The sequence below is a fragment of the Pelodiscus sinensis genome, chromosome 3 (assembly GCF_052426305.1).
Source record: "Pelodiscus sinensis isolate ZL-2025 chromosome 3, ASM5242630v1, whole genome shotgun sequence".
Lineage (NCBI taxonomy): Eukaryota > Metazoa > Chordata > Testudines > Trionychidae > Pelodiscus > Pelodiscus sinensis.
Window position 1 is genome coordinate 165,805,224 of NC_143054.1, and position 26,801 is coordinate 165,832,024.

General features: G+C 43.3%; 1 protein-coding gene across 1 annotated transcript in view; it reads right to left on the reverse strand.

Moving 5' to 3' along the window:
- The window catches only part of MSH2 (mutS homolog 2), a 99,261-nt gene that overhangs the window by 57,338 nt on the left and 15,122 nt on the right, over nucleotides 1–26,801 (reverse strand). The window contains exons 4-6 of the mRNA XM_075925390.2: nucleotides 24,840–24,986; nucleotides 22,089–22,238; nucleotides 13,905–14,038 (exon numbers count right to left, since the gene is read on the reverse strand). Coding sequence (XP_075781505.2) covers nucleotides 13,905–14,038; nucleotides 22,089–22,238; nucleotides 24,840–24,986 — 431 coding nt within the window. The remainder of the gene's footprint in view (nucleotides 1–13,904; nucleotides 14,039–22,088; nucleotides 22,239–24,839; nucleotides 24,987–26,801) is intronic.

Here is a 26,801-nt window from a genome sequence, read left to right on the forward strand (position 1 = left end):
GCTATTCTCACTGTAATGAAGAGTTACAAAGCACACATTACAGGAGATGTGTCTGATCAGCCTGACTGTCTTCTATGACAAGGTAACTGGCATTGTGGATATGGAAAAAGTGGTGGACATGATATACCTTGACTTTAGCAAAGCCTTTGAAATGGCCTCCCACAGTGCTCTTGCAAGCAAGGTAAGGAAGTATGGACTGGATAAACAAACTGTAAGGTGGATAGAAAGCTAGCTAGCTAGTCAGGCACACCATCCTAGCCCATTGCTTCTTCTCCTATCCTCAGAGGCCAAGGAGAACAATTTTTCTCCCGCCTCCTTATAACTCCCTTTTAGACACTTGAAAAAACCGCTATCATGTCCCTTCTCAGTCTTCTCTTTTCTAAACTAAACAAACCCAATTCTTTCAGTCTTCCCTCATAAGTTTTGAAATACATTTCTCTAATTTCTAATTGAGTTGTGAGTCTCCAGCAGAGGGCAACATTTCCATTTACATAAAAGATAAACAAACCTCAAGTAGTATTTACGATATACTACAGGGGTGGGCAATAATTTTGGGCCTGGGGCCACTTCAAAAACTTTTGAATTGGCCCTGGGCTGCCCGGAAGGGGCGGGGCCTAAACCAGAAGGGCGCAGTGCTAGAATGCTTCTGGGCTGCCTCCCCAATCTGGGCCTGGGAGCGGGGGAGCACGGGACGCCTCCTCCCACCTTGCCAGGAGCACGTTGCACTTTCAAGTGCTGCGAGCTCCTCACACGGCTGGGGCGGGGCAAAGGAAGCTTTGCGCAACTCCCCTGCCTCCAGATCCTGATTGGCAGGAAGGACAGAAGGCTGAGCCTCGAGCCGTGGTCCAACTGCAAAGGGCTGCAAGCCACTAGTGGCGCAGACTGCAGTTTGAGAACCACAGTTCTAGAGTTAACAACATAGAACAATTTGTGCAATCCAGTCCAAGTTTTTTTTTCCACAAATTTCCACAAAATTCTCCTGCCATTCCCCGCTCCACACACACTTGCTCAAGGCTTTGATTCAAGTTAGATAAAAGTCTTCAGAACTTGCATTCCTAGTATGCTGCTACTTATAAGGTGAACATCATTTCCCAATGCTTGTGTGGTATGCAGTGTCTTTGCCCCATTTTCAGAAAATGCTACTGGCATAACATAAGAAAAGTCGAGGAAAGATGACAACTAGCTTATGGATAAGAACTTTGAAAAACAAAGCTAGGGAACAAGATGCACAACATATGCCCTGATAAATAAGAAAGTTGGTGTTTAAAGTATTCTACTTTAGGTGTGGAGTTTGACACTACAAAAAAAAAATCACTCACTATCCACTGTAGTAGATGTGAATATAATCTGGAAGAGATTGAGTTTCTCATATGAAAAAGATGAAGGAATGGGAATTATAATAAAAAATGCTAGAAGGTTTGAGAAATTTTCCGGATAAAGTAATTTTTAAGATGACGACAGACCCAAACTAATCTGGAAGATAACATGCACTAAAGGAAGAAGAGAACACAGTTTCCTCCTCTGCCACTCTGCAAAAACAAAACAAAACCAATCTTGTAGGAAGGATCATGTGCTTTATTCAGGCTCACCCTCCAACTAACTGCCAATATCTGCCAAGAACCAGCCTAGGTAACCACCAGAGGTGGATAGTAACTAAGAAGAAATACATTGTTACAATACTCAAGTACATTTTTTCAGTATTTGTACTTTACTTGAGTAATTTATTTTTGTGATACTTTGACTTTTACTCAAGTAGTTTTTTTAGAAAATAATGTACTTTTTACTCCACTACAATTTCCGGAAGCACTTAGTTACTACTTTTCATCCTTTTGATTTGCCAGCTGCATGTGCAAGCACACAATCATCCAAAAAAATAACCAAATAAACACAATGACCCTGCCAATAAAGAAGCCTTTTAATAACCCCATTAACAACTTTTCATTTAAAAACAGTAGAGTCCCTATCATCCGACCTAAACGGGACCAACACATGGTGGGATTACCGAATATGTCAGATGATAGGGACTCTACTGTAGAGCCCCGTTGCTCTAGGAGCAGCTCATGCGGCTCCTGCCGGGGCGCTTCTTCCCTGGCAGGAGCCACATCAGCTGCTCCTAGAAAGCAAGGGGACAGCTGATGCCACTGATGCCTGGGAAGAAGGGGCCCCGGCAGGAGCTGCATTAGCAGCTCCAGGACACGGGGCGGAAGAATGGCCCCACTCGCTGCCCCATTGTCCCCGGCAGGAGTGGCAGCAGCTGCTCCAAGAGAGCGACGGGGGAGCAAGCAGGGCCATTTTCCTGGCCCACGCTGTATCCGACCCTGCAGCTCCCGGGTACTTTGTCCCCGGGAGCTGCAGGCTCGGATAAAGCGGAGTGTCAGATTACCGGTGTCGGATAATCCAGACTCCACTGTATCTATGCAGACGCTGCCAGCCTGAGACCACACACTAACAAAAATCATAAATGCAGGGTAACAATGTCAAATATTAAATTTCAGCTAACAAAATATAGCATTAAAGGACACATGCAATACCAGTGACCATTAGTCATTAGATATAGTTTAACTGCATGCCTTCTCTATCAAAGAGAAAATTTTGGGAACAAGCTCTGTTTTTTCCAAATGCAGGTGTCAGTTACTAGGCTAGAGAAATGCTTCAAATCATACCAGACAGCTCAAAAGCTCATGAACTAAGATACACATGGTGGATAATTTTGCCATTTACATAAAATATTTGATTTATTACAATGGATACATGATAAACTCAGATATTTTAAAAAAATATTTAAATATAGTAGATTATTATATTGACAGAATGGTAACCTTCTAACACAGTATATTACAACTGTAATTAAAATGCTAGCGCCTTACTAGGAATTTTGTTAACTCCTACCAGCAAAGGGCTTCATAATCCTTCCAGCACAGATAATAAAATACGGCCTAAGGCAAGAGAGAACCTGGGTATATCTGGCCCGGGAGGACAGAAGTATAGTGAGGCTGTTGCAGAGCAGACTGGAGCAAGAAGTCTAGGAACTAGCTGTGGTGAGAAACCCAAGTAAGCTGAGGTTGGAAGCGGCCCACTGTTGACAAGGCAGCCAGCCACAACAAGCAAGATACACTGCAGCAGCTTGCAAACAAGATGGCTGTAGAGGCAGGTCCAAACAGGGTAGGCAATGGAATTGAATTTAGGCTGGGAATTGGGGGAATCTGTAAGCTAATGTGTGATGTCTCCTGGAAGACCTACTGCTAGGCCTCTGAAGCTCCACTTTCATACTACTAGACTTGAGAGGCTGGACTGGAAACTGTGCGTTTAGCTTGATCACTTAACGCATTTGTACCAGGGCACAGAGCACAATCTAAAAGGGAGGACACAGACTTACCTGCAGGGATGGAGGGTCTCTGTCCTTCTCCCACAGTGCCTGCCCCCATGCACAATTGGACACACTTCCTGGCAAATGGAGCAAGGCTAAGAGTGGGGCAGAGCTGGGCATTGCAGGTTGCTGCTCTGAGCAGCACAGCAGCTGCCTGAGAGCGAGCCTTGCTGGGGCAAAGCCAGCCCACTTAGGGCCTGAGCAAGCCCAGGAGGAGGGATTATTCCAACTCGCTTGCCCTTGTCTCGAGTATTCTGGCCTCGGCAGGTGCCAGCTATCACACCTGAACCAGGCTCTCTCTCAGGCAGCCACTGCAATGCACAGAGCAGCGACCCAGCAGCCAGCGTGAGAAATGGCTTGTCCTGTCTCTTCTGCTCCCCACCCACCCCACAGGGACAGGAGCGGAGTGTTCTGGGGGGGGGCAGGTACAGCAGAACGAGGCCTTTTTCCTCGCACAGCAGGCCAATCTGGTGGAGGCACATTGATCCCACAGGTCTGTCCCCCTCTCCACCATACATTGCCTCTGCCTCAGGTAATTGCACAGTTTTTCTCGTCAGTCTTAGTAAAGCAGTTCTTTGTTATCTAGACTCCAAGGCTATGTCTACACTCGCGGCTTCTTGTGCGAGTAATATGCAAATGAGGCTAAGTGTGGAATATCGCCAAGCCTCATTTGCATACCTAATGAGCCACCTTTTTTTTCAGAAGAGGCTCTTGCGCAAGAAGAGCCTGCTCCTTCTTGTGCAAGAAAAACCCTCTTGAGCAATGCCGTTCTTCATGAAAAGTAATAGGTGTAACGGCATTGCGCAAGAGGGTGGCTCATTAGGTATGCAAATGAGGCTCGACAATATTCCACGCTTAGCCTCATTTGCATATTACTCGCGCAAGAAGCCGCGATTGTAGACACAGCCCAAGTGTTTGTGTGATCTCACCAAGGGCCAGAGTCTGAAGGAAAAAGAAAAACAAACAAACAAACACACACACACTACAGGACTTGCCTCTAAGTGTTTGGTAGCATGCTGTGTACCAGTCATGGAAAGGAGTGGTGTTCTGCAGCACACACAGCAACTCCCTGCTGTGCCGTCAGTTACAGTACGATTGCAGCATTGAGACCTGGCTCAGGGATAGCCAACAGGAAGATAGGAGTTAGCCGCAAACATTACTGTGTCTCCAAATTCCAGCCCGTTAGTATATAAGCCTGTCTCTTAGCATGGGATAGAATCTGGGGTTTGATCTTTGTTACTTTTATATCCTTACTAATGTGTGCGAACAAAGAAAAAAGACACCGCGTGTTACATCTATTTGCCCATAAAGCAGATGAGGTGAAGAGAGATAAGGAATAGAGTTAAAGTGCTGCTGCATATGGTGGCAGTTTAATATACAACTGCCTTGACCCTCTCTCAAAGTAAGCTCAAGCAACTAGTCTGGAGTGGCAAGGAGGGTGGGAGAAATAAAAGAATAAGAAACAAAGCCAGAGAAATGCCTGTGCCTGCCAGGAGCACAGCCTCACTCCTTACTTCTCCCATGAGATACAAGATACAGGCGACCCCCGACTTACGACCGCCCTGCTCTAGCCCAGTGCACTGGGGACTACAACTCCCAGGAGGCAAAGCAGGCAGGATTTGAAATGGCGCCCCACCAGGCCAGGGTCTTGCCCCAGGCCCTTGCCCCAGGCCCTGATCAGCACCGCTGCAGGCCTGGGACATTTGCACAGACTGTCCTTAACGATCACCCTGCTCCGGCCCAGCGTGGCCTCTCAATCCCGGGTTGCAGAAGGGGGCTCTGGGCTGGAGCAGGTAGTTTGGGTGTCCCGGGGGGGAGGGCTAGGAATGTAAAATCCCACTGAATTGGTTAAACTGAGTGCTCACACTAGGGATGTTAAATATTGATTAATTGAATAGTCGATTAACCTCGTGAACTCTTATCAGTTACTCGGCTATTCTACAGTCCCTGGGGGTGAGGCTGGCAGCCATTGTGCTCCTGGCCCCACTCCCAAGAAGTCCCCTGCCACTCTGTGCTGCTGCCTCTGTATTAGAGGCAGCAGTGTGGGGTGCCAGGTGGTAGCCAGTTTAAAAACCAACTCCTCTCGCGGACCAGCTGCCTGTCACCCCACCCTGTTGGCTCAGATACAGAGGCAGCAGTGTGGGGTAACAGCAGTCCCTGTTCAGGGGTGAGTCTGAGCTCTCGGACCTGGCACGAGTCTAAATTGAGACGGGCTGCCTGCCCATCTGGCTCCTAATACACTTTAAATGCAGAGCCACAGCGGAGGTAGATCCACAGCTGGTGCAAGGTGAGAGAGAGTCAGGCTACTGACCAGCCTGCTAAAAAATTTATTGACCCGGGTGGAGGAATGCATGTAGTCTATAGCAGTTAACCGATAAGCTTTTGCTTATCAGTTAATCAACTACGCTATTACATGCCTAGTCAGCACCGCTGACCAGACCATTAAGTCTGGTCAGTGGTGCTGCAGACCTGAGGCAAGCTAGTCCCTACATGTCCTGAGGCACTGTGCTGCTCCCCTGAAGTGGCCACCAGGCCACTGAAAGGCCGCAGCATTTCAAAGTGGCAGTGCCACACAGAGCCCAGAATCAGCAGGGCAGTCCCCAGCTGACTCTCGGCTCCATGTGGCGCTTTTGCCTTTGAAGTGTAGCAACAGCCATAGGGTTGTTGCTACACTTCTAAGGCAGAGGCACCCTATCAACTAATCGATTAGTCAATGCAAAATGCATCGACTATTCGATTAGTCAGTTACCCAATACTTAACATCCTTAGTAATATTAACTTTCTAATGCTTGCAATTTACATGTAATTTTATGTTAGGCACTTAGATTAGCTGGTTTGTGTGGAAATGAAAGCCTTCATTCCAACCCTCCTTTCTTCAACAATTCTTCAGTAAAACTAATTTCTTAGTGCTAAAGGCAAATGAGACTGGCTTTATAATGAAACATCCAATTAATGTTTTTATTCAAGCCCAGGGAAACAGTGTCAAATTCGCAGATGAACACCAATTCCACATTCTCCCTCTGTAACTGGCTGTTGAAAAGCCTTTGTAGAAGAATGGCTGCTTTTAAAATCCATGATTGAGTGCCCAGGCAGGATAAAATGTTCCCTTACACTCGGGTTTAGTGTATTACCATTTCTGATGTCTCATTTGTGGTTTCTGTTATTTCTTCCCCAGCTCATCATCAGATGAAGTGGGTTTTGCCCACGAAAGCTCATGATACTATAAGTTGTTGTTAATCTCTAAGGTGCCACAGGACTACTTATTGTTTCAAACAAAAATAGTTCTTGATGGAACAATAACAGTTGTGCAGTCAATCACTTTTGCATAAATTACCACAGAAATCTAAGTCACTCCCACAATACTACAAACCAGGTACAATAATAGAACATTTAATTTAGGAAATGGTCAATTAATATTGACTGCTATGGGCAAAACTGCTGCTAAACAACCTAAAGGCAGAGTACTTATTACCATGGTACTTAGGAGTCTAATAAAGTGCTGTCAGTTTCCCATTCAACAACAAATAATTCATAAACATGAATCTATTAGTTGTGACCGAGAGTTGAACTTGAAGGCAGAGTTTCTTGTTAAGAGAGGAAACACCTAAATGATATTTTCCTATCCACTGAAATCCTAAATATGTTCGACAGAACAGAAGGCAAAGAACTACGTAACTGAATATTAGCAATTTTAAAAACATTTTTCATCTGACAAAACAGAGAAGACGGTTTTACTCTTCATAATTACAACAAAAAAACAGCAAAGTACTATACAGTAATTAGCCAGTTTATCGTTTAGCATATTGAAACTGCTCCACCCTGAACTCTTCGGGAGAAACTGAAATCCTGAACTGGTTGAAACTGGCTCTCAATATAATACTTTTTCCTAGGACTCCTGGTGCTTTGTGTTAGTTTTCAGTTAGTTAAATATTAAAGCACCACATAATCATAACTACAGATTCTTCAAACTCCTGAGAGTGTTTAAAGAACCATGGTGGCAAAGAAGTGTCATGGAAATACCTGTATTGCTAAGAAGCACTTTAGATTTTTAGAACTGTTTTTAATAAACTAAATTTACTTGCCAAGGATACCAATGATCCTTTGTTACTCTGTGCACTTCACTGAGCTTGTACTATTTAAGCACAAACTAATCAGATTCTGGTTTTACTGCTCTAAGCACAACGTTTTCATGTATATTCTGCAAATCCTAGAGGAGAATGTTTACATACATTGTTGTTCACAGATTTTAAAAAATAATTTAATGAAAATGTTTCCATCGGAACTTATAAAAATTAACTGGATTCAACTACTTAACAGTGCCCTATTAACTAACAACTCTAGTTATTTGATATTTTGAGGTTTCATCCAGTATTTGATTAAACAGAATCGTTGCAATAATCTATAAACTATGTGGGGCTCTTATTCCCTTAAGTGAAAGAGCTCAAAGTTATAATCACAAAGTACACCATGACAGAGAGCAATTATCTTTGAATGATTATTCTTTACTATTTGAACACACAGGTAAGTCCTCCAGTCTTTAAAAGATTAACTGGAGATTTTTGTCATCAGAGGGAGGAGTTCAACATCTGTTTTAGTTCCTGACTAGTCAGAAACAAATATTAAAGTTGCTATATCTTAACTTCAGAAGGCTGAGAGCAAAAGAGATGGGGAAATGTGATGTCATGTCTTACTAATCTATTAAAGATGCATTACACTTTTATAACCAAAAAAAAAAAAAACCCTGACCACTTCAGCCTAGTTCCTGTTCTATGTTGTTTGAACTTAAAACACGGATGCAGAACACTATGGATGGAAAAAGAGGAAAAAAGGCTTGCTTCAGCCTATGTCTACACTACACTGTTCTTCTGGAAAAAGCTAGGCATATTGTGAACTGCAATTTGCATAGCTTTTTTTTCGGAAGAGGCTTTTCCGACATTTGGCCCATCTACACTGGGCCAAATGTCGGAAAAAAGCCTTTTTTCGGTACATCCTCGTAAAATGAGGTTTACAGGGATACCAAAAAAGCGTGTCTGCTCTTCTGGAAAAAAAAAAAAGTTCCCTGGACGCAGCAGAGTTTTTCCGGCATACCGGAAAAACTCTATAGTGTAGATATAGCCTCAGTTTCTGAAATGAAACCCCTAAGATTTATACTGGAAGCCAGCTTTTACCTGCTAAAGAGAACTAGTACTGAGTAATGAAGGAACAAGATATCTAAATAAAAGTCTGCTTATTCTTCAATATTGATTGGGTATTCACATGTTGTGATACTCTCTTTAGGCTATACAACTTAAGAAAAAGACAATTCAATCATGTTTACTTTCGTACAAAATATCAAAACAAGAGGCTGGTCAAGACAATTTAGAAATTAACTCAATTTGATGGATTAAGCTGAAGTTTCATTTATTCTTCTGTGGCACACAATCAAAAATATTAAATGGTGAAAAAGCTTTATTTACATCTTTCATGGAAATACTACTGAAAGCAAAACAAAATTATAAGTACTAAAGGATGGCCAAACCTACTTGAATAAATAACAAGAGTTTCCAACATCAATTAAATCAGATTTGCTATCTAATTTCTTGACTAATTTCTTAAACTAATTTGCTTATCTACCCTTACTAAACTAGCAAACAGCTTTGAGGCATATATCCAACCCAAACACTGACATGCGTCCCTTAGGCACAAACTACTTTTAAAAGGAGTCATTGTTTAAAGTTAAATTTCTCAGCACATGTATGTGTTTATTCCCTAGAATAAATTAATACACGTAAAAAAAAAATCACTCGACAATCATTTTTAAAAAGTTAAATCCAGAGTCGCATGTTCAAAAATTAAAATCAGTTATTTGTAAAGGACAGTCATATAAAAGTGACTAGTTCAATCTGTTTTATGCTAGGATGATGAGGCTTTCTTTAGTTTTTTTATAAACACTTGTAAGTTCATGTTCTGGAAGCAAAAACCAACTAATGAAAATGTAAGTGACCCTGAAACAACTTTGAGAATATTAAGCATGCTTGAAAAGAGGTTTATAATGGAAATGCTCCAACAGTTTTAAGATCTGCTAGGTCATCTTGTCATCAGATAAAATGCATATCTATATTTAAAACCAGAGGCTTATTATAAAAGCCAACAAATCATATTCATGTCAGTAGAATGACAGCTCATTTCATCTGCATAATTTACAATAGCTTGCACTGAAAACCAGTCACGAGTTGCCTTCTGACATGAATCATTAATTGACCAGCCTCTCTAAATCAATCTGCATGTTGGAAATTTCTCTGCAGCCACTAGGTGTACTTTCAGGGTTTGTCCAAATTCAAGTGGAGGTCTAACTTAGGTCCGAGTTTACTAACATATATTACCTAATTCCAACCTAAGCCACCCCCTTTTCCTCCCCCCCCCCCCCCCGTCCCTACACACACACAGTCTAGATCAGCGGTTCCCAAACTTTTCCAGATGGGGATCCATTTTGACAATTCAAGAAGACTTGGTGACCCAAGGCAATTCAAAAATAGGAGTATGAGGGGAGGCAGAGCCACCTGGGGATTCACTTGGTGACTCTTTTGAAATGTAATGACCCATATTTGGGTCGCAACCCATAGATTGGGAAACCCTGGTCAAGATGCAAGCTAATACCTTTCAACCTCAACATAAAAGGTTGATCTCAAATGAAAACTGAAAGGTTCTAACTTTAATCTCAACTGATAATGACTCCAGAGCTACACTATCACTGCAGCCATCATAAATGTTGACTAATATTTTACAGGTATAAATTATTATGCTGTCCTGTTATGAGAAAAAGTTTTAACAAAAAACTGTTTGCAGTATCTCTATTAAAACCATTCGTGTTGTCCTGACTAAAGAAAATTCTTTGAAAGGTGTTAAAACCTGTGACACTAGACCTCAACAAGTTTTTAAACCCTCAATAAAATTCATTCATTTAGGAGGGTTTAACAAACAAACAAACACACACCATCCCAAGTTCATCTAGATACTCAGTGGACAAGGAAATTCTACCCCAATCCCTTGATTTCAATCATCCTATTCTCCCTTAATGGTATAGAAATTCCAACATCTAGTAGTCAGATTAACAGTAGTTTGAGGTTGCTACAGCTGAAATTAATTTCTCTAACTAAGGTCAACTGCAGAATAGGGATGTAAAATCCCATTTAATTGGTTCATTATTTAAATGTAGTATTTAACCAGTTAGCAGATTAAAAGGGGGAGGGACAGTCTGAGCTGGAGCAGCTCTCTGCCCACGGTAGGTCCCACAGGGCTGCAGCAGCCACCTACCCGTGATGGGGTTGGGTCCTGCTCCAGCTCCCACCAGTTAACCTTTCGCATTTCTATTGCAGAACATCTCAAAATAATCCAGCCAGGTAATTAATGTTAAAAGTTCATTACTCTACAATATATTTAGTCTAAACCTTTCAGTATAGGGGCACTTATGTGTTTGAAAAGTGCTTAGCACAATAGGGCTCAGATCCAGGCTGGGCCCCAGAGACTACCTCTAAGACAATATGCACACAGGACTCAAATTCAGTGAAATCGACATTTCTGTTCAAAAGAGCTGAAGAGAATTTATAGCACTTACACAATGGGTGAGGCTTTCAGTTACCTGAGCCTGGGGGTGGGGTGAAACCAGATGACACCCTTTGCCCAGGAAGCTGGACAAAGGAGGAGGAGGAGCAGCCTGCAGGGCTGGCACGGTTGCTGAGTGTGTGACTTAGTCTTAACTGGTTTAGGATACAGGGAGCGGGCAAGGCCTAGGCTCTGAGCCCTCCTCTCCCCAAGACAGACTGTGCTGACTGCTTCTGGTTTCTGTGCTAACAAGTCTGTTCTACACTGGATTAAAACTTTCTACCTGCTGGCTCAGAGTCTCATCTGGCTGCAGATGGGGGTGCAGGTGGCTCCCCATATCCAAGTGACACTCACCAAGAAGCATTATGCTGCAACTTCTACTTTTCGGTCATCAGAAGCTCTGGTTGCCCAGGATTACAAATGTCTGTCAAACAACAAAGGCTTTCACCAGCCTTTTTTTTGTTGTTGTTAGTAACGTTACAATATTGATTACAGTGTGTATTTACTATCTTGGTACACACACTTATAGATATACATATCAGAAATACATTGATTGCAAAGCCCAAAGCAACAGCCACCTATATTTGTTTCCTAACCAACTCTGCAGAGACGATAGCTCTGTAGTCAGCTTCCTTTGTACAGCTGGGACTGGTTAACAGAAAACTGTATAAAACCCAGAAAGTGTAAGGAATCCCTGCTTTCCTTGTGTTTTGTGGAAGTTGCTCCAACAAAGGCCACGTATTCTAACAGCCATAGCTTTAGACGCATTTTCTCCAGTGTAAAAGTAATATGCACATTTGAATTCTGACTGCTATTCGACTGCTCTGCTTTAATCGTTAACATACATAACTGTATGTTAATTATTCTGCACATATAAAACCAATGCTATGCATTTCCTCAGTAACTCATGCAAACAGAATTGCTTCAGCCATTTAGTTCCAAAGGATAACTGTCTTATACCAACCAAAGTTCTCAATTGTGGGTCAAGATTTTGCAGCCATATTAGCCAAACAGAGTCTGGGTGGGTTTGTGCTGTCAACTGAGAGCTTTGCAGCATTTGGTGTTGCTTAGAAATGGTGATGGCACGTTAGCATGTGCACACTTCACATTAGTACTGAACCAATTCGCATTAAGGGAGGGAGGCATCATTTGAAAACAGAACAAAGGTTCAAGTTGCCATGGCACTTTCTCATGAAAATTAAACTAGTGGGTACAATCAATCTATTTCATCTAATAATTGCCTACAAATCTCATCTGAACATAGCAATGGGTCTGCTTTCCTGAACACTCTTAGGATATGTCTAGATTACATCCCTCTGTCGCCAGAGGGATGTAAATTAGACATTCCGACATTGCAAATGAAGCGGGGATTTAAATCCCCCATGCTTCATTTGAATAAAAATGGTGGCCTCGTTTTGCTGAGTCAGCAGTTTGTCGGCAAACAGCGGCTGTCAAGACGGGGATTGAGCGACAAAGAAAGCCTTTGTCGCCCGATCCTGTAAACCTCCTTGTAGGTTTGCTGTTTGAAGCATTACAAACTCTAGACAGAACAGAGAATTTTGAACATAGAGTGGAATTTCACACAATGAACTAATGAAGACACAAAGTTCAACTTCTTTATCATCACCACTGGTTCAATCCAAACTTTGTGCTATGTTTCCTGGGATGAAAGAAGTAGGAATTAATCTCTTGCTACTCCAGTCACAACAGCTACATTTGAGAGTTCTTCGTCCTCACTGTATAGAATTTTGTGTTCTGAAAGAAGTTTCCTTCTGCCTGATCATGAGCATATCATGAAGGACTGAAAGCAATGGACACACAAGACGACACCAAAAAATTATGCAAAATGACAAGCAGCCAAGCCAAGCAGGATGTAAATATAGTGCTGCATAGTAGGCGTGAGTAGCCTACTTTGGTTTCCGTGAGGATTTAAAAACAGAATTAAAGCTAATAAAACTGTATTAAACATTGTTTACTTTTTACTATGGTGCCATACTGCCACCTTCACCCTCAATCTCAACCCTCGTCAGCCCTTACCCCCGCTGCTCTATATTTCAAACCCTCCCACATTTTAATTCCTGGGGAGCAACTACCTCTAATTATTTTGACATTATAGATTTTACGTAGAAGGGACTCAGATACTATGGTGATGGGCTTGGCATAAAGTCCCAAGATAGAAAGAATGGACAATTGATGTGTGTGGAGAATTATTTGATCTGAATAAAGTGTATAAATCTGCATAGTAAGTCTCTATAAAGATGAGTCCCTCCACTCAGAAGGCAACATTCCTAATGGTGTGGTCTAGATGCACTAGCCTATATCAGTGATCACTGAATTGTCCAAATGTACTGTTCACACAATGGAGGCATTTTCAGAATGAGTCAGGAGACCAGAGTATTCGTGCCCTGTATAATCTTTTAGATAAGAATCAGGAAGTGGCAGCTGCATTTACATAGCCTGAGTCTCATGTGTTCAAAACAGTAAACCTATTGTGGCTCTACGCTCCTGTAACCTGTGACTTAATCATAAATATAAAGGTTTACAACTGGGAGGGGTTAGCTTAATAGTGACCTGCATGAATATATTAATTGATTTACATCTAATAGGATTAGAGAAAAAAAATGGTCCAAACTATAAATACATACACCACCTAACACATTCTGAAAACAAATTTACATTATCCTCTACAGAAAATTAAGTCGTTGTTAAGTTTATTTCCTATAGAAAGTCAACATTTCAACTCTGAAAAGTTTTAGTTTCTGATGACTAAGTTTTGCTTTAAAAAAGACTGACCAAGACTCCTACCTATAAGGTAAAGATTTTCACTGAATTGATCAGACGCATACCAACCCCAGTTCATCTGATGAAGTGGGATTTACCCACAAACGCTCATGATATATTTGTTAATCTCTAAGGTGAGACAGGACATCTCATTGTTACCAACATGTATGTTTACCTTTCTTCTATTCTGTTCTTGTCCATAAGTGGTTGTTTGATCCACTGATTAATCAATCTCTGTCCTTGAGGAGTTTTGCACTTATTTAATAACCCAACCAATGATTGTGTATTGTTGGCATTTTCAACAGATCTCTAGAAAGAAAAAATAGAAATGATTACTGAAAATCGTGGTACACTGTAAACAGTGATGCTCCAGGCTGCCCATTTAGAATTGGGAGAAGCAGAGGATTTTATTTTCAGTCTAATTTGGCACCAATTCAGAAAATCAAATGAAGTAGGGGACATTAAGACGGTTTCACTTAGTAAAAAAAAAAAAAAAAAAAAAAAAACTACAGTCTTCTAGGATGGCACATAGGAAAAAAAATTAAATTTGTATTTGCTTTCACATTAATTTCTCTCTAGAACCAAGTTAGACAAGCAGGTCATTAATAGTAGGTTTGGCAAAACCAGACTGAAGCTTGGTACAGCATTTAAGTTTTCTAGCTTGATATTACTGGCACAATGAAATTTAGCATAATGATGGTTTTGAGGGGACTATATATAGGTCTTTTCAGTTTATAGTACACCATATTCAGTCTCTGGTTAAATAACTGCAGAAATGCCATGTGCATCCACACAGCTTTATATTTTTTAATGAGCTATACAAAATTCAGCCAGCAGAAAATTCTCGGGCAAATTCAACACTCAAAAATAGTTGATACATCTGCTTCAGAGCATGCAAGTCTCAACTTGAGAGGGTGAGATGGAAAGGATAAATACTACAGTACAATGCCTCCATCCAAGCACACCTACAATTAAAATCAAATAGCTTCAAATGGAAATCCAATTTCAGCTCTCGTTTCGATATAAGAAAGAGATACTATATAATGTAAGGGACAGAGTTTCCAGAAAAACAACAGAATTAAGCAATGTATAATGTCAGTTTTAAAATGGTGAGAAGTAAGAACCTTATTTTGGCAAACTACAATAGTCACAGTCAACACACTGGAGACCTGTACAATGCTATGAAATATCAAACTGCATGCAAGCAGATCCAAGACCCAATATTATTTTAAAATAATGAGTCATGCCAGCTCCAAAATACTTCATCTAACAGTTTACTTTCTTGTTACACTTCCAGACACTGGTACTTTATGTATATGACATATTTACTCTATTTTATGTACAGTGTTTGACTAACAGTAGAACATATATGTGGTTATGTATCTCCTCAAAGTTTCCCAACAAGCTTTATGCTTCTGTACTTGCCTTCTACATTATCATTTGACAGCTCAGGCAATATGTGGAATTACATAACATCAGCTGTGCTATCAGTCAGAAATGTCTTCTCACAGAGATGAATTCAAATTGTAAAGAATTTAAGAACAAGCTTCATAACAGCTGAAACACTAGTAAAGAGAGAAAAGCCTGACATTCAAGCAACAGTGCCATTTGGCACACTCCTTGTTCCCAGGCCAGCAACCATCCCATGGACAGATTAGGACAAGACTAGACAATTATTGATGGGGTGGGGGAATGCAAAATTTTGATAAGTGGTCAAGGGCCACATTTTTATATGGAGTGGATGTGAAATCTGGGACAGAAGGGAGATTGAGATAGGGGTTGGGGTGCAGGAGAGGCTGTGGCGTCTGAGAAGGAGTTTGAGTGAAGGAGGGGGTTTTGACCTGGGGCAGAGGTTTGAGGAGCAGGATCCAGGTATGGATGTAGGAGAGGATTTGGCCTGGAGGAGGGTTCAAGGAGGGTGCAGGGTCTGGGAGGGAGCTGTGATCTGGGGGAGGAGGCAGTACAGAGGGTTTGGAGCAGGAGGGGGTGGTAACTCTGGGCAAGGAGTTAGAGTGCAGGGAGGGAGGGTCCAGATGCAAACTGTGGCCGGAAGCCACTTACTTACACAGCTCCTGACCAGCAGCCAAGCGGGACCCTCAGCCCAGCCATTCAAAGCAGCTGGCTGCTCCATGTGCCTCTCTGCACGGCACTTCCAGCCAATGGAAGCTGAAATGGTTGGGCCTAGGCCAGGGCAGCATGCAGACCTCTTCTCCCCGCTCCCCCCAGTTCCAGGAATAGCCAGATGTGGCTTTGGCAGGCAGGGAGTCTGATTAAAGGTTCCAGAGGGGTGGGCTGTGGGCCAGATCTTGACCACCTCTGGATTAGGGACTGCCTTGTGCATAAAGCAACAAATGTATGGGTTGTTTATTGAGCAAATCCATTGTCTTTGGAGACATTTTACCTACTTACACCACACTTAGGCAATGCGAGCTCAGTATTCTATGATACTGTAGGCTGTAACTACACTTGCACTTGCTCGACAAAGCTTTTATTGTTCATGGATGCTTAACCTATTCCTGCTCCCCTTCCCCTGTGAAAAACAAAGCTATGCCATGGTTTTGCCATGGTAAGCACGTGTATGAATGCTGCTTTGTCGGCAGGAACACTCTCCTGCTGACAAAGCCAAACTTGCTCACTGGAGGGAGAAGTATTTTGTTGGCAAAAGTGCTGAAAAACAGCATTGACACATGCATACTTTTAGAGATGGGGCTGTGTTGACAGAATGTTGTTGTTAAAAGCTGCGTAGCATAGACATATCCATAGGGCAGTAACTCCAGCAGAATCAGTTTTGAGCAGCCTGGGTAAAATAAAGATCCCAAGAAAAAAGTGATGGACTGTGCCCCTTTGATGCAAGTAAAGCAGTGAAGTCTTCAATTTTGCTCTCTGAGCCACTTTGTTTTCATCCTGTAATTAGTCTTAGGCTTTGTCAACACTAGCAGATGTAAAGTGCTGGCAGTTACGGTGCTGCTCACAGAGTGCAGCAGTGAAACTACTGTTGTGTCTCCACATTGTCAGCTGCCAGCACAGTAGCGTGACTGCACTTGCGGCACGTAGTTACAGCAGCAGATTCGGAGCAGTGCACTCTGAGCAGCTATCCCACAGAGGACCTCTTCCTCATTTGTTGCGGAAGCTTATGAAAAGATGGGTGGTGAGAGGCAGCAAAGGGAGTTGTGGGACATCCAGAGTCCTGTCCTAATGCCCAGTGGTGCAGATTCACATCCCAGCAACCTCTGTGCTTCCATCTGCATTTGGCACGATCTTTCAGTAGCTTTTGTTCATGGAGGTGCTGACCACAGTGGAACACCACTTTTGGGCTTAACAAACAAGCACTGAGTGGGGGGGAATCACATCGTCATGTAAGTCTGGGACAAGCAGCAGCAGCTGCAGACCTTTTGGATGAGGAAAACCTCTTTCATGGAACTGTGTGTTGAACTCCCCCAGACACACAGTCTGTGTGGAAACTGGCTACAGACAGCTACCAAGTGGTCACCAGTTCGGAGTGGGAAAGTTGACCGTTGGACTCTTGTTGATGGAAATGTGCAGGGCCAATCAATCACATCCTGCTCTCAAAGACCATGACTGAGCAACATGAGTGAAATTGTGGATGGCTTTGCACAGGTGGGCTTTCTTAACTGCAGTGAGGCATATTCTAATTCTGGCACAAGACCACTGAGCCTCTGAGTACCTGAGCCAGAAGGGTTATTTCTCCATGGTTCTTCTGGCACTTGTGGATCACTATGGCCGTTTCATGGACATTATCGCAGCCTAGCCAAAAAGGCCCATGACGCACACATCTTTTGGAACACTGGCCTTTTCAGGAAGCTGCAAGCAGGGACTTTCTTCATGGACCAGGAGATCACTGTAGGGCAGGAGTGGGCAATACACAGTCCACCTGCCAGATCTGGCCTGCCCAAGCCGCTGGATCCAGTCCACAGGCCTCCCCACCAGGACTCTCAAGCATAGAGCAGCCAGCCTCTTTAGAGCAATCCCACGCCAATTTAAGCAGCTGGCTGCTCCTTGTGGCTCTCTGCTCCGGGCACTGAGGGGAAGGAAGCTTCACAGAAACTGACCCATGGGAACTGAGAGATTTTGCCAGGGGCAAGGGTAATGCACAAAGCCTCCTTCTTCCCCCCCCCCCCCAGCCCCCACCCCAGCACAGGGACAGAGAATCACAGGGAGCAGCCGGTAATTTTGAGCAGCCTAGGGCTGCAGCAGGCATGGAGTCTACTAGGTAAGTGCCTCCTGGCCACAGCCTGCCTCTGGCATTCCAGGCCATATCTCCCCTCCAAATCCCTAGCCCAGGTCACCTTCCAAACCCTCTGCACTATCGTCCCCTCCTCCCCCTCCCAGACTCTGCACCCCCTCCTGAACCTCCTCTCAGGCCAGAATCCTGTCAGGACCCATATTTCTTCCTGGAGCCTACACCCCAAGCCCCCACCCTAGATCACAAACCCCTCCTTCACACAAGCTCCCTGTCAGTCTCACACCCTCTCCTGTACCCCAGTCCCCTACCCCAAGCTCCCTTCTGCATCCAACCTCCATCCCTGATACTACACCCACTCCACAGAAAAGTGTGGCCCTTGACCACTTGCCAAAATCATGGAGTAGCCCCCTCACCATCAATTACTGCCCACCTCTGCTGTAAGGGAATTAGAAATACTCAATGTTATCCTGGAAGACCCTGCCTATCCCTAGTTAATACCATGGCTCATGAAGCCATACACTGGGCACCTTGACAGCAACAAGGAGTAGTTCAGCAACAGGCTGGGCAGGTACAGAATGACTGTAGAGTGTGCTTTTAGCACTTTAAAAGACCATTGGTGATGTTTGAATGGGAAGCTGGACCCGGCCAATGGCAACATCCCTGTGCTTATAGCCGTCTCCTCCACCCTCCATATTTGAGAAGGGAAAAGGTGAAAGCTTCACACAGGGCTGGACCACTGAGGCGCGGTGCCTGGAGGTTGAGTTTGAACAGCCGGAGCTCAGGGCTATAAGAGGAGCGCAGTGCAGGATCATAAGGATCAGGGATGTCTTGAAGCAGCAATTTGATGCTGAAAGCCAGTAATATTTGTTGCCAGGCCCAAGACTGCAGTAAGTTACTGTGATTGGTCCATACAATGTACTTAGTGGAAAAGTGTCTGTTGCTTTGTTGGGCCCTGCTTGCTTATTTTCATGTAATGGAACTAAGATAGCAAACGCAGACCCCACGTGCAGCGTGACACATCTGCACTTTGTGAGCCGGAAGGGAGGAGGTGAGGCCCCAGCATGTTTGCAGATTTGTGTATGTTCAGATATCGTATGTAACCCGACCATCTGATGTGCTGTGCAGTGGGAGCTAAACTGAATGGGGATGAGGACTGAGTGCATTGGGTGCCTGCGAGAAGCTGCAGGGCTGGATGGCCAAAGGGCAGGTGTGGAATGTAGCAGGTGCCAACTGGGAACAGGATGGGGATCAAAATGTGTTGGTGGTGAGAGGGGACACATGGAAAACAGTTTTGGGACACCGGTGGGGGTAGCACAGCAGAAGATCACAGAGGGTACTTCTAGACTGCCCTCTAAAATCGAAATAAGATACGCAATTTGCACTATGCGAATCGCGTATCTTATTTCAATTTTATTTCGATATAGGCGATTTCAAAATTTGGTGCAACTACATGGTACCAAATTTCCAAATAAAGCACTATTTCGAGACATCCCTTATTCCTTGTAGAATGAAGTTTACAGGACTTTGTACCTAGCCTTGCAGTTTAGACGTACCCAGAGTTTCCCCGCCAGCAGTACTAGCAGCACCTGGAGCATGTCAGTTTAGCACTCTGTAATGTTTAAGAGACGCTCCACAGTTTCTTTCCAGCACAAAACTTTTGCCTTCCATTTCCTCCTCTCATTGTTCTGCTTCCACTCTTTCAATTCTTTCTTTTCACCAGCATCCCGCTAACATCACACAAGTCCTCTTTACTTTTCTGAGGCTGCTTTCTTGCCCGGTGCAGCCATTCGGCTGGTGATAAAGGCTGGGATTCCAAGGTTAAATCTATGAAGCCAAAAGCGCTACATTTTATAGAGGGAATATTGTTAACACTAGATAGAGCAGACTGGTATCCACCACACCCTTCCCCAGGCGTGGCATAAGTTGGAGGTAGGGAGGATAAGGCCCCAGCTGAAAGTAGGGGATTGTCAGGTTTGTGAAATAGCGCATCTTTCCATGTGCCCGTGCCTAACAACACTCCACACGTCACCAAGCAAACAGGAATGGGACTGTCAAAATTCCCAAGGAATGCAAAGAGCAGGGCTGTGGAGTGTTCCCCTGAAGGCTGGGCAGTAGAGTTCAAAGAGGCAAAAAACAGGCTTTTTGGAACAGGTACTAGAGGCCACTCACAGCGCTGGAGTACACCATAGTGTCCACACTGACATCCCAGAACTGTAGCCCGTCGCTCGTTGAGGTGGTTTCACTAGAGCACAGTAACTGTGGAGTTAGGGTACACTTAGTGCCTTGCCAGTGTGGACACCTCAGCTGGGAGCTGATTTACTGAACTATGACTTGACAGTTTAGACAAGGCCTCAGAAATAGCTAAGTTGTATTTAAAACATGTTTTTAACCTGAAAGAGTCATATCAAAGATTTTTGTTTAGTGTATCTGGGTGATTCTTGGATCAAATCTGCTTGGTTTACAAGGACAGAGGCAGCTCCTCTGACCCTCTGCCAATTCTATGATTCTGAATGACAAGCTGGGATCTTTGGGAGTTTAGTTAACACCAGCTATGAGGCAAAAGACAATAGACTCCATCTTACTCTCTGAAGGCTATGTTGCTCTGCAATGCTAACAGGAATAAGAAATAGCAAGTAAACCTGGCTGGAATTCAGGGTCTTCAGTTAGGAAGAAATTGTGTTTCAGAATTTGCTTTTGTTACCAATTGGAATTTCTAGACAAACCAGAGATTCCAAAATAAAATTTTTATAATGACCAGAATATGTTATGTCCCTGAAACAAAATGTGAAGTTGGCATGGTCATTCACTGAATCCTAGATACAAAAGTGACAAGGATGTAAATTTCATATACTCCACTGCAATAAGCCCTGAAGCTTTTGAGGCTGATGGGCCCCCTGCTTGAGCCAAAGTGCTCAGGTCATCTTGAGTACCTGCCACTGAGCTGTGAGCCTGGTGGTCATGCAACCAACTCCCAGGGTCTGCTCTATAGAGGCAGCCCCAACATGCAGACTGGCTCAGGATAGAAACCCCAGGAATGCCTGACCCTTAAATAGTCTGTATGGCAGGGGTGGCGCACAGCCACAGGTTTTGGAAGCTGATTCCAGAACATCAAAGCTCACAACGGGAACCTTGGAAACCCAGGTTTGAGAATGAGAGCTTAGCAGACTTAAGTGCCAGCCTCAGTGGGGAACACCAGCCAGTTTCCAATAGAAACCTGGCAGTTTAAACAAAAAAATTATTCCAGCATAAAGCTAGAGAAGGGAATGGAACAGAGTCTCCTCCCTAAAGTTTTGCACATTGCAGGAGAAGGTGGCAAGAATATTCAGGCTTCTCCTCTCCCTGGGCTTGCAAACCTAGGCACCAGATCTGAATTACTAACTCCCTGGATTCTCTAAGAGCCTCTTTTTTGTGGGTATGGAAGTAGTACTCTACTTCCGGGGCATCTTCCATGGGGCCCAAAGTGCTTTGTAGCTCAGGCCAAGGAGTACTAAGAATCTGATTAAAAAAAAGTACAAGTGAAATCAACATATGCCAGTGTTTGAATCACTTGTGTGTGGGTACAGGCAGCAAATACACCATCAAACTGTGGGGGAAGGGGCACAGTGTCACAAAAAAGTTTACGATTCATTCAGACACTTGGATTTTTAGACATTCATCCATTTGATTTAAAAAGGCTAACCTGACAGTGTCCATTTAAATGTCTAGGTTTCTTCAACAGACCCTTCAAAGGAACCTGTTCATTGCCTGCTGTAAGTTGCACTTGGCATCTCATCATAGTCAATAAAAGGACCAGTGTGTCAAATCCCCTTCTTCCCCCAGTGTGATTATGAACATAGTACAATTATGCATGCAAATAAATGAGACTTAAAATACTAAGCTGCAGCCACCAGAGCTGGGAACTCCTCTGGCTCGGTCTACTGGGAATTCCTGTAAAGGTGGTGGTGGGAAAAGTCTCCAACTCTGCTTGCTTTTTTTCTAGGAAGTTACAACACAGCATAAGAGTAGCCAAAAAAAATAAAAATAGAAAGCAGAACGTCCAATTATGCACCACCAAAAAGTACTTCTGGGACAGACTGAAGCAAAGCTACTATCAAGTAGCAAAGTACATGCTTTTATGAATTAAACATTTCATTAAGTAAAATGTTTGTTTCTTACCTGGAAAAGATTAAGGGCTCGAACAGCTGCATTGTCCAGTATCATATACTGACTGAGGTCAAAGCTATTCAATTCAAATTGTCCAAAGTTAGATTCATCCGACAAGAGCTCTAAATACTTGATAACGGCCGACAAGGATGAAATAGCAACCTAAAGTTACAAAGGTTTGTTATGGTAAACAAAATAGGTCTGACAACAGATGCTTTTATGGAATGACAACCAATACGTAAGAACAGCTTCTCAGGGCCATGTCAACTTAAAAAAAAAAAAGTGGCAAATTTTTGTTTGTTTTCTGATTATCTGATGAGTCATTTGCCTAAAACAGGAATTCATAATGTCCTAGAAACTTGGGTTATACCCAGGTTCATCAAACCTTTGCTGAGTTACAAAATCCAGTAAATATGAAGAAATCACAGAATACAAAATATTTGTAGTGTACAAATACAGCATGTGCTTAATACATGTTCAGAATATTCAGAAACAAAAACATTTAGATTATGATATGGTTGTTACATCAAATGTAAATGATGTGGCTCAAACTCTAAAAAAAGAAAAGGAAAGTTCATGATTAAACTTCGGCTACACTAGAGAGGAAGTAATGAAAAACAAGCATATTTTTTGCTTGCACATCTAGCTTTCCAAAAGATTTGTATCTTGAAGCAGGTAGATAAAAGGAACTATCCTTGGCTCCATGGGTGAAGCATGGGGAGAGGGGGGGGAGAGAGAGGACATGCCCCCCCAAGTACCATGAGCTGGAGGGACCAGCCAGCAGCTGGCAAGAGGGCTAGCAGGGGGGGAGATCCTAACTCCTTCCCCGCACTCACCAGTAGCAGCAGAGCAAGCAGAAGAATGGCCCCAGCTCCCTGAACTCATTTGGCCAGCCATATCACTCAGGGGCAGGACCACCCTGCACTGACCCACAGGAAGTAGAGTAACACAGCTGGAAGAGCACAGCAAGCTGGGTCCACTGTTCTGCTTGTCCTGCCATTGATGGAGAGTGCAGGAGGTTGGGAGCAGACCTATGCTGTTGGCGCCAGCCCCACTAGTCCCCTGGATCACATCGCTCGGAGGAAAGGGCAAAGCAAGGTGCAAAGGGGGTTGTCATGGGCTGGGAGGCGGGTCATGTGGCCCCCTCCTGCACCTCTTCACCAGTTCCTCTGCCTGGCTCCAAATGAAACAAAAGGGAATGGAATATTTTTGGGAGAGAAAGCTTAATGGTGCATGTGATTATACAAGTGCTTAAGTCTGCATCTGTTTTCACTGAAGTACCATGGAAGAAGCTGTTACCACTGCTCCCCTGATACCATAAAACATGCTTGCTCCCTGAGTCACCTTTCTGTATCTCAAGACTGTCCAAGCAGAAGAAGTAAAACACACTTTGTTTTAACACATGAATTGTGTCCTTGGGAAACCCACGGTGCCAACAGGCAAAGGGTTCAGTTCTGTAACTAGCTCCAAACTGTCCTAGCAAACTCACTATAGTTTAGCACACCTCTTTCATGGTACTTACCTAGAAATTATGTCACATAAGATTAAATGAAAGCCAGAATCACACACTTCACTAAAACCTCACTGTGAAATGTATGGAAGGTGACTCTCAGCCAGGGACCACAAAACCCATCATATAGTCTCCAACCTCCAAGTCAAATAAACCATTTATGGAATACAACCTATTGCAAAAAATCTAAAACAAATTAAAGTAACCTGTGTAGGATTTTATTCCTTACCACCATGACCATTCCTAACCTGCATTATTGTCTTTTGTGCCTAACTGTGGCAGGCAAGTTGGCCCTCCCGTTAGACATGTACCTAGAGAGATCACTGCATAGCTGCTGTCATACAAAAAACACAGGATGTTCTCACATTTTCAGAGGTCAGCTATGCAAAAACTGGCCTGGATGGCAGATTCATTTGTTATGATTAATCTACATGTGCAATTAAAGATTTAGAGACCATTAAATCATTGAGATGAGATTTGCAATTAGTTATAATGCAGAATGACCTAGAAAGTTGGAGGACTGGGCCAAATGGCTTCTTTGAAAGTAACTGTTATAACAAATCAATGGGAGGGCACACAAGCTGTCAGGCAGTTATACCCAATTCCTTAAAGAGCTTTGAATGTCACATCAGGATTCTAAAATGGGATTCTATTCCATGGGGAGCTAATACAGAGAGCATTCATTTAAATGTCTGAGATCAGACCAATATGATCAGTTTCAGACCATAGGAATAAGCACCTAAAACCACTTAGAACCCATAAAGAACAGTATGATTCCACAACAAACTTAGTACAGAAATGTAAATGCACTATGGAAAATTTAAAGTTATTTTTCATTTATGCTTAAGTAGTCCCTAATAATGTTTTTTCCTTTAAAATATGCCTATTAAAGCATCTACTGCAAGGTGATGTAATTTCAATTCCAATAGTCAGGAAAGCTTTAAAATAATCCTACAGACTAATCCTTCCCCTCTAAAAAGCAACACCACCAACAAATTGAAATCAAAGTTATATTGTATTTTTGCATCTCATTTATTATTCATATGTTGGTGATGCTCAAATATGCCCAATATTGGACAAATACAAAGGCAGTCTAGTCTGTGCCTTGAACTCATTAACAACAAAGTCAGACAAGAGGAAGAAAGGAATAGAGTAAAAGCATAGTGGCCATGTTACAATTGATAAGTGTCATTTTTTAAAAAAAAGGGGCATTATTAATTATACCTTATTTACAACTGCTACAAGTTACTCACCTGTTTTTCCATCTCTGGTAATGTTACACTAGTCACTTGCTCTTCCTTTTTTGATTTTAGCAAGCGGTTGAGATCCTGAACAGTATCTTTTGTTGTGAATTCAGCCTTTTTTCGGTCTGTAATCATGATTCCTCCTCTTTGAATAATCTGTTGTGTGTAAGTTATAACAAGTCATTTTCAGTTCAAAGAAATGAAAGTGTATTCTCAAAGACAATTTGTATTCAATTGTGAGACTATACAGAGAGAAGAAAGTAAGGGTACGTCTAGACTACAGAGTTTTGTCGACGGAAGTTTTGTCGACAGATACTGTCGACAAAACTTCTGTCGACATAGAGCGTCTAGACACATTCAGTTCTGTCGACAAAGAAAGCTTCTCTGTCGACAAAACCCTGTAGTCTAGACGCAACCCTACAGGCAATAAGACCTTCTGTCGACAGAACTCTGTCGACAGAAGGTGTTATGCCTCGTAAAATGAGGTTTACCAGCGTCGACAAAACTGCTGAGTTCTGTCAAAGTTATGTGGATAGAACTCAGCGGTAGTGTAGACGCAGGTATAGTTTTGTCGACAAAAGTCCACTTTTGTCGACAAAACTCAGTAGTCTAGACACACCCTAAGATGAGTAAAAACCTAAGAATGCCTATTTTACAAAATTATGTCGACCTCTATTATACCACCATGCAGCCACTGCAATAAAGAAATTATTTTTTACTCCTGGGGGAATTCTGCATCACTGCATGCCATCAGAACTCACGTTGCCTGCAAATTTGCTTCCCTGCACACACACACACACACACACAAAAAAAAAAAAAAAAAAAGGCTGACAGGGAAGCAAAATAAAGAGGCAACAGCAATCATATAAGTCCCTCCCTTCCTCCCTCAGCAGAGCAGGTGCGTCATTTTGGGCACCAAGAGCAGCTAGCAGAGATGTCAATCACTGCAGAGCTGAGGATGCCCCAGCCTGTGGCTCCTACCTTGCACTAGGCTCAGATGCTAATCCTGGCTAAGACAGGCAAGAACAGGACTTCCTCTTCCTCTACAAGGTGCCACCAGGGCTGGGTCAGATCTACTTCCAGAAACTTCCCAACTGCAAGAAATTCCGTTACCCACTTCTACCTCCCCCTCTCCTTCCTCAGCTACAGGGCAGTGATCAATGTCCAGGAAGCTGTTCCTCTATGCCCCCAACCTCTGTGCATCCTTGTGTGCAGCCCCCTGCACAAAGAACCCTCTACTGAGCCTCACACACCTGAACCCACACCTCACTGAGTTTCACCATACCCACCAAACCCCAGACTCCCAGCACCCACACTAAAGAGCCTCTGTGCATTCAGACTTTCCGGGCATCCAGACCTCCCCCACACAACCAAAATTCCCACACTCATACACACAATCTTCTCACCCCATACATACAGCCTCACACTAAGCCCTTCAACACTTGGAACTTGCTGGGAAGAGTCTTCTTGCCTCATGCCCCATTTGGAAGCTAGGGCTGAGCATATGCGCAAAACTCTACCCCCCTCGCTTGCTATCTCAATGTGCCTGACATCGATGGCAGGGCCCTAGGGTACTCCTGGGCAGGCCTGGCCCTTGTACTAGGTGCAGTCTCATGGCCAAATTAGTATCCCAGGAGGGGAGGAGGGCTGCAGGGTGATCTCCCACCTCTATGCAACCAGTGGCCTGCGTTAACTACGGCCATGCTGGAGCCTTCACATTTATTTGGAAAAAGTAACAAAGTTCCTGTCAGGGTAGTTAAACACTGGAATAAATTGCCCAGGGAGGTTGTGGAATCCCCATCTCTGGAGATACTTAAGAGTAGGTTAGATAAATGTCTATCAGGGATGGTCTAGACAGCATTTGGTCCTGCCATGAGGGCAGGGGACTGGACTCGATGACCTCTCAAGGTCCTTTCCAGTCCTAGTATTCTATGATTTGTTGACAAAATATGCAGGATTGGCACAAAATTC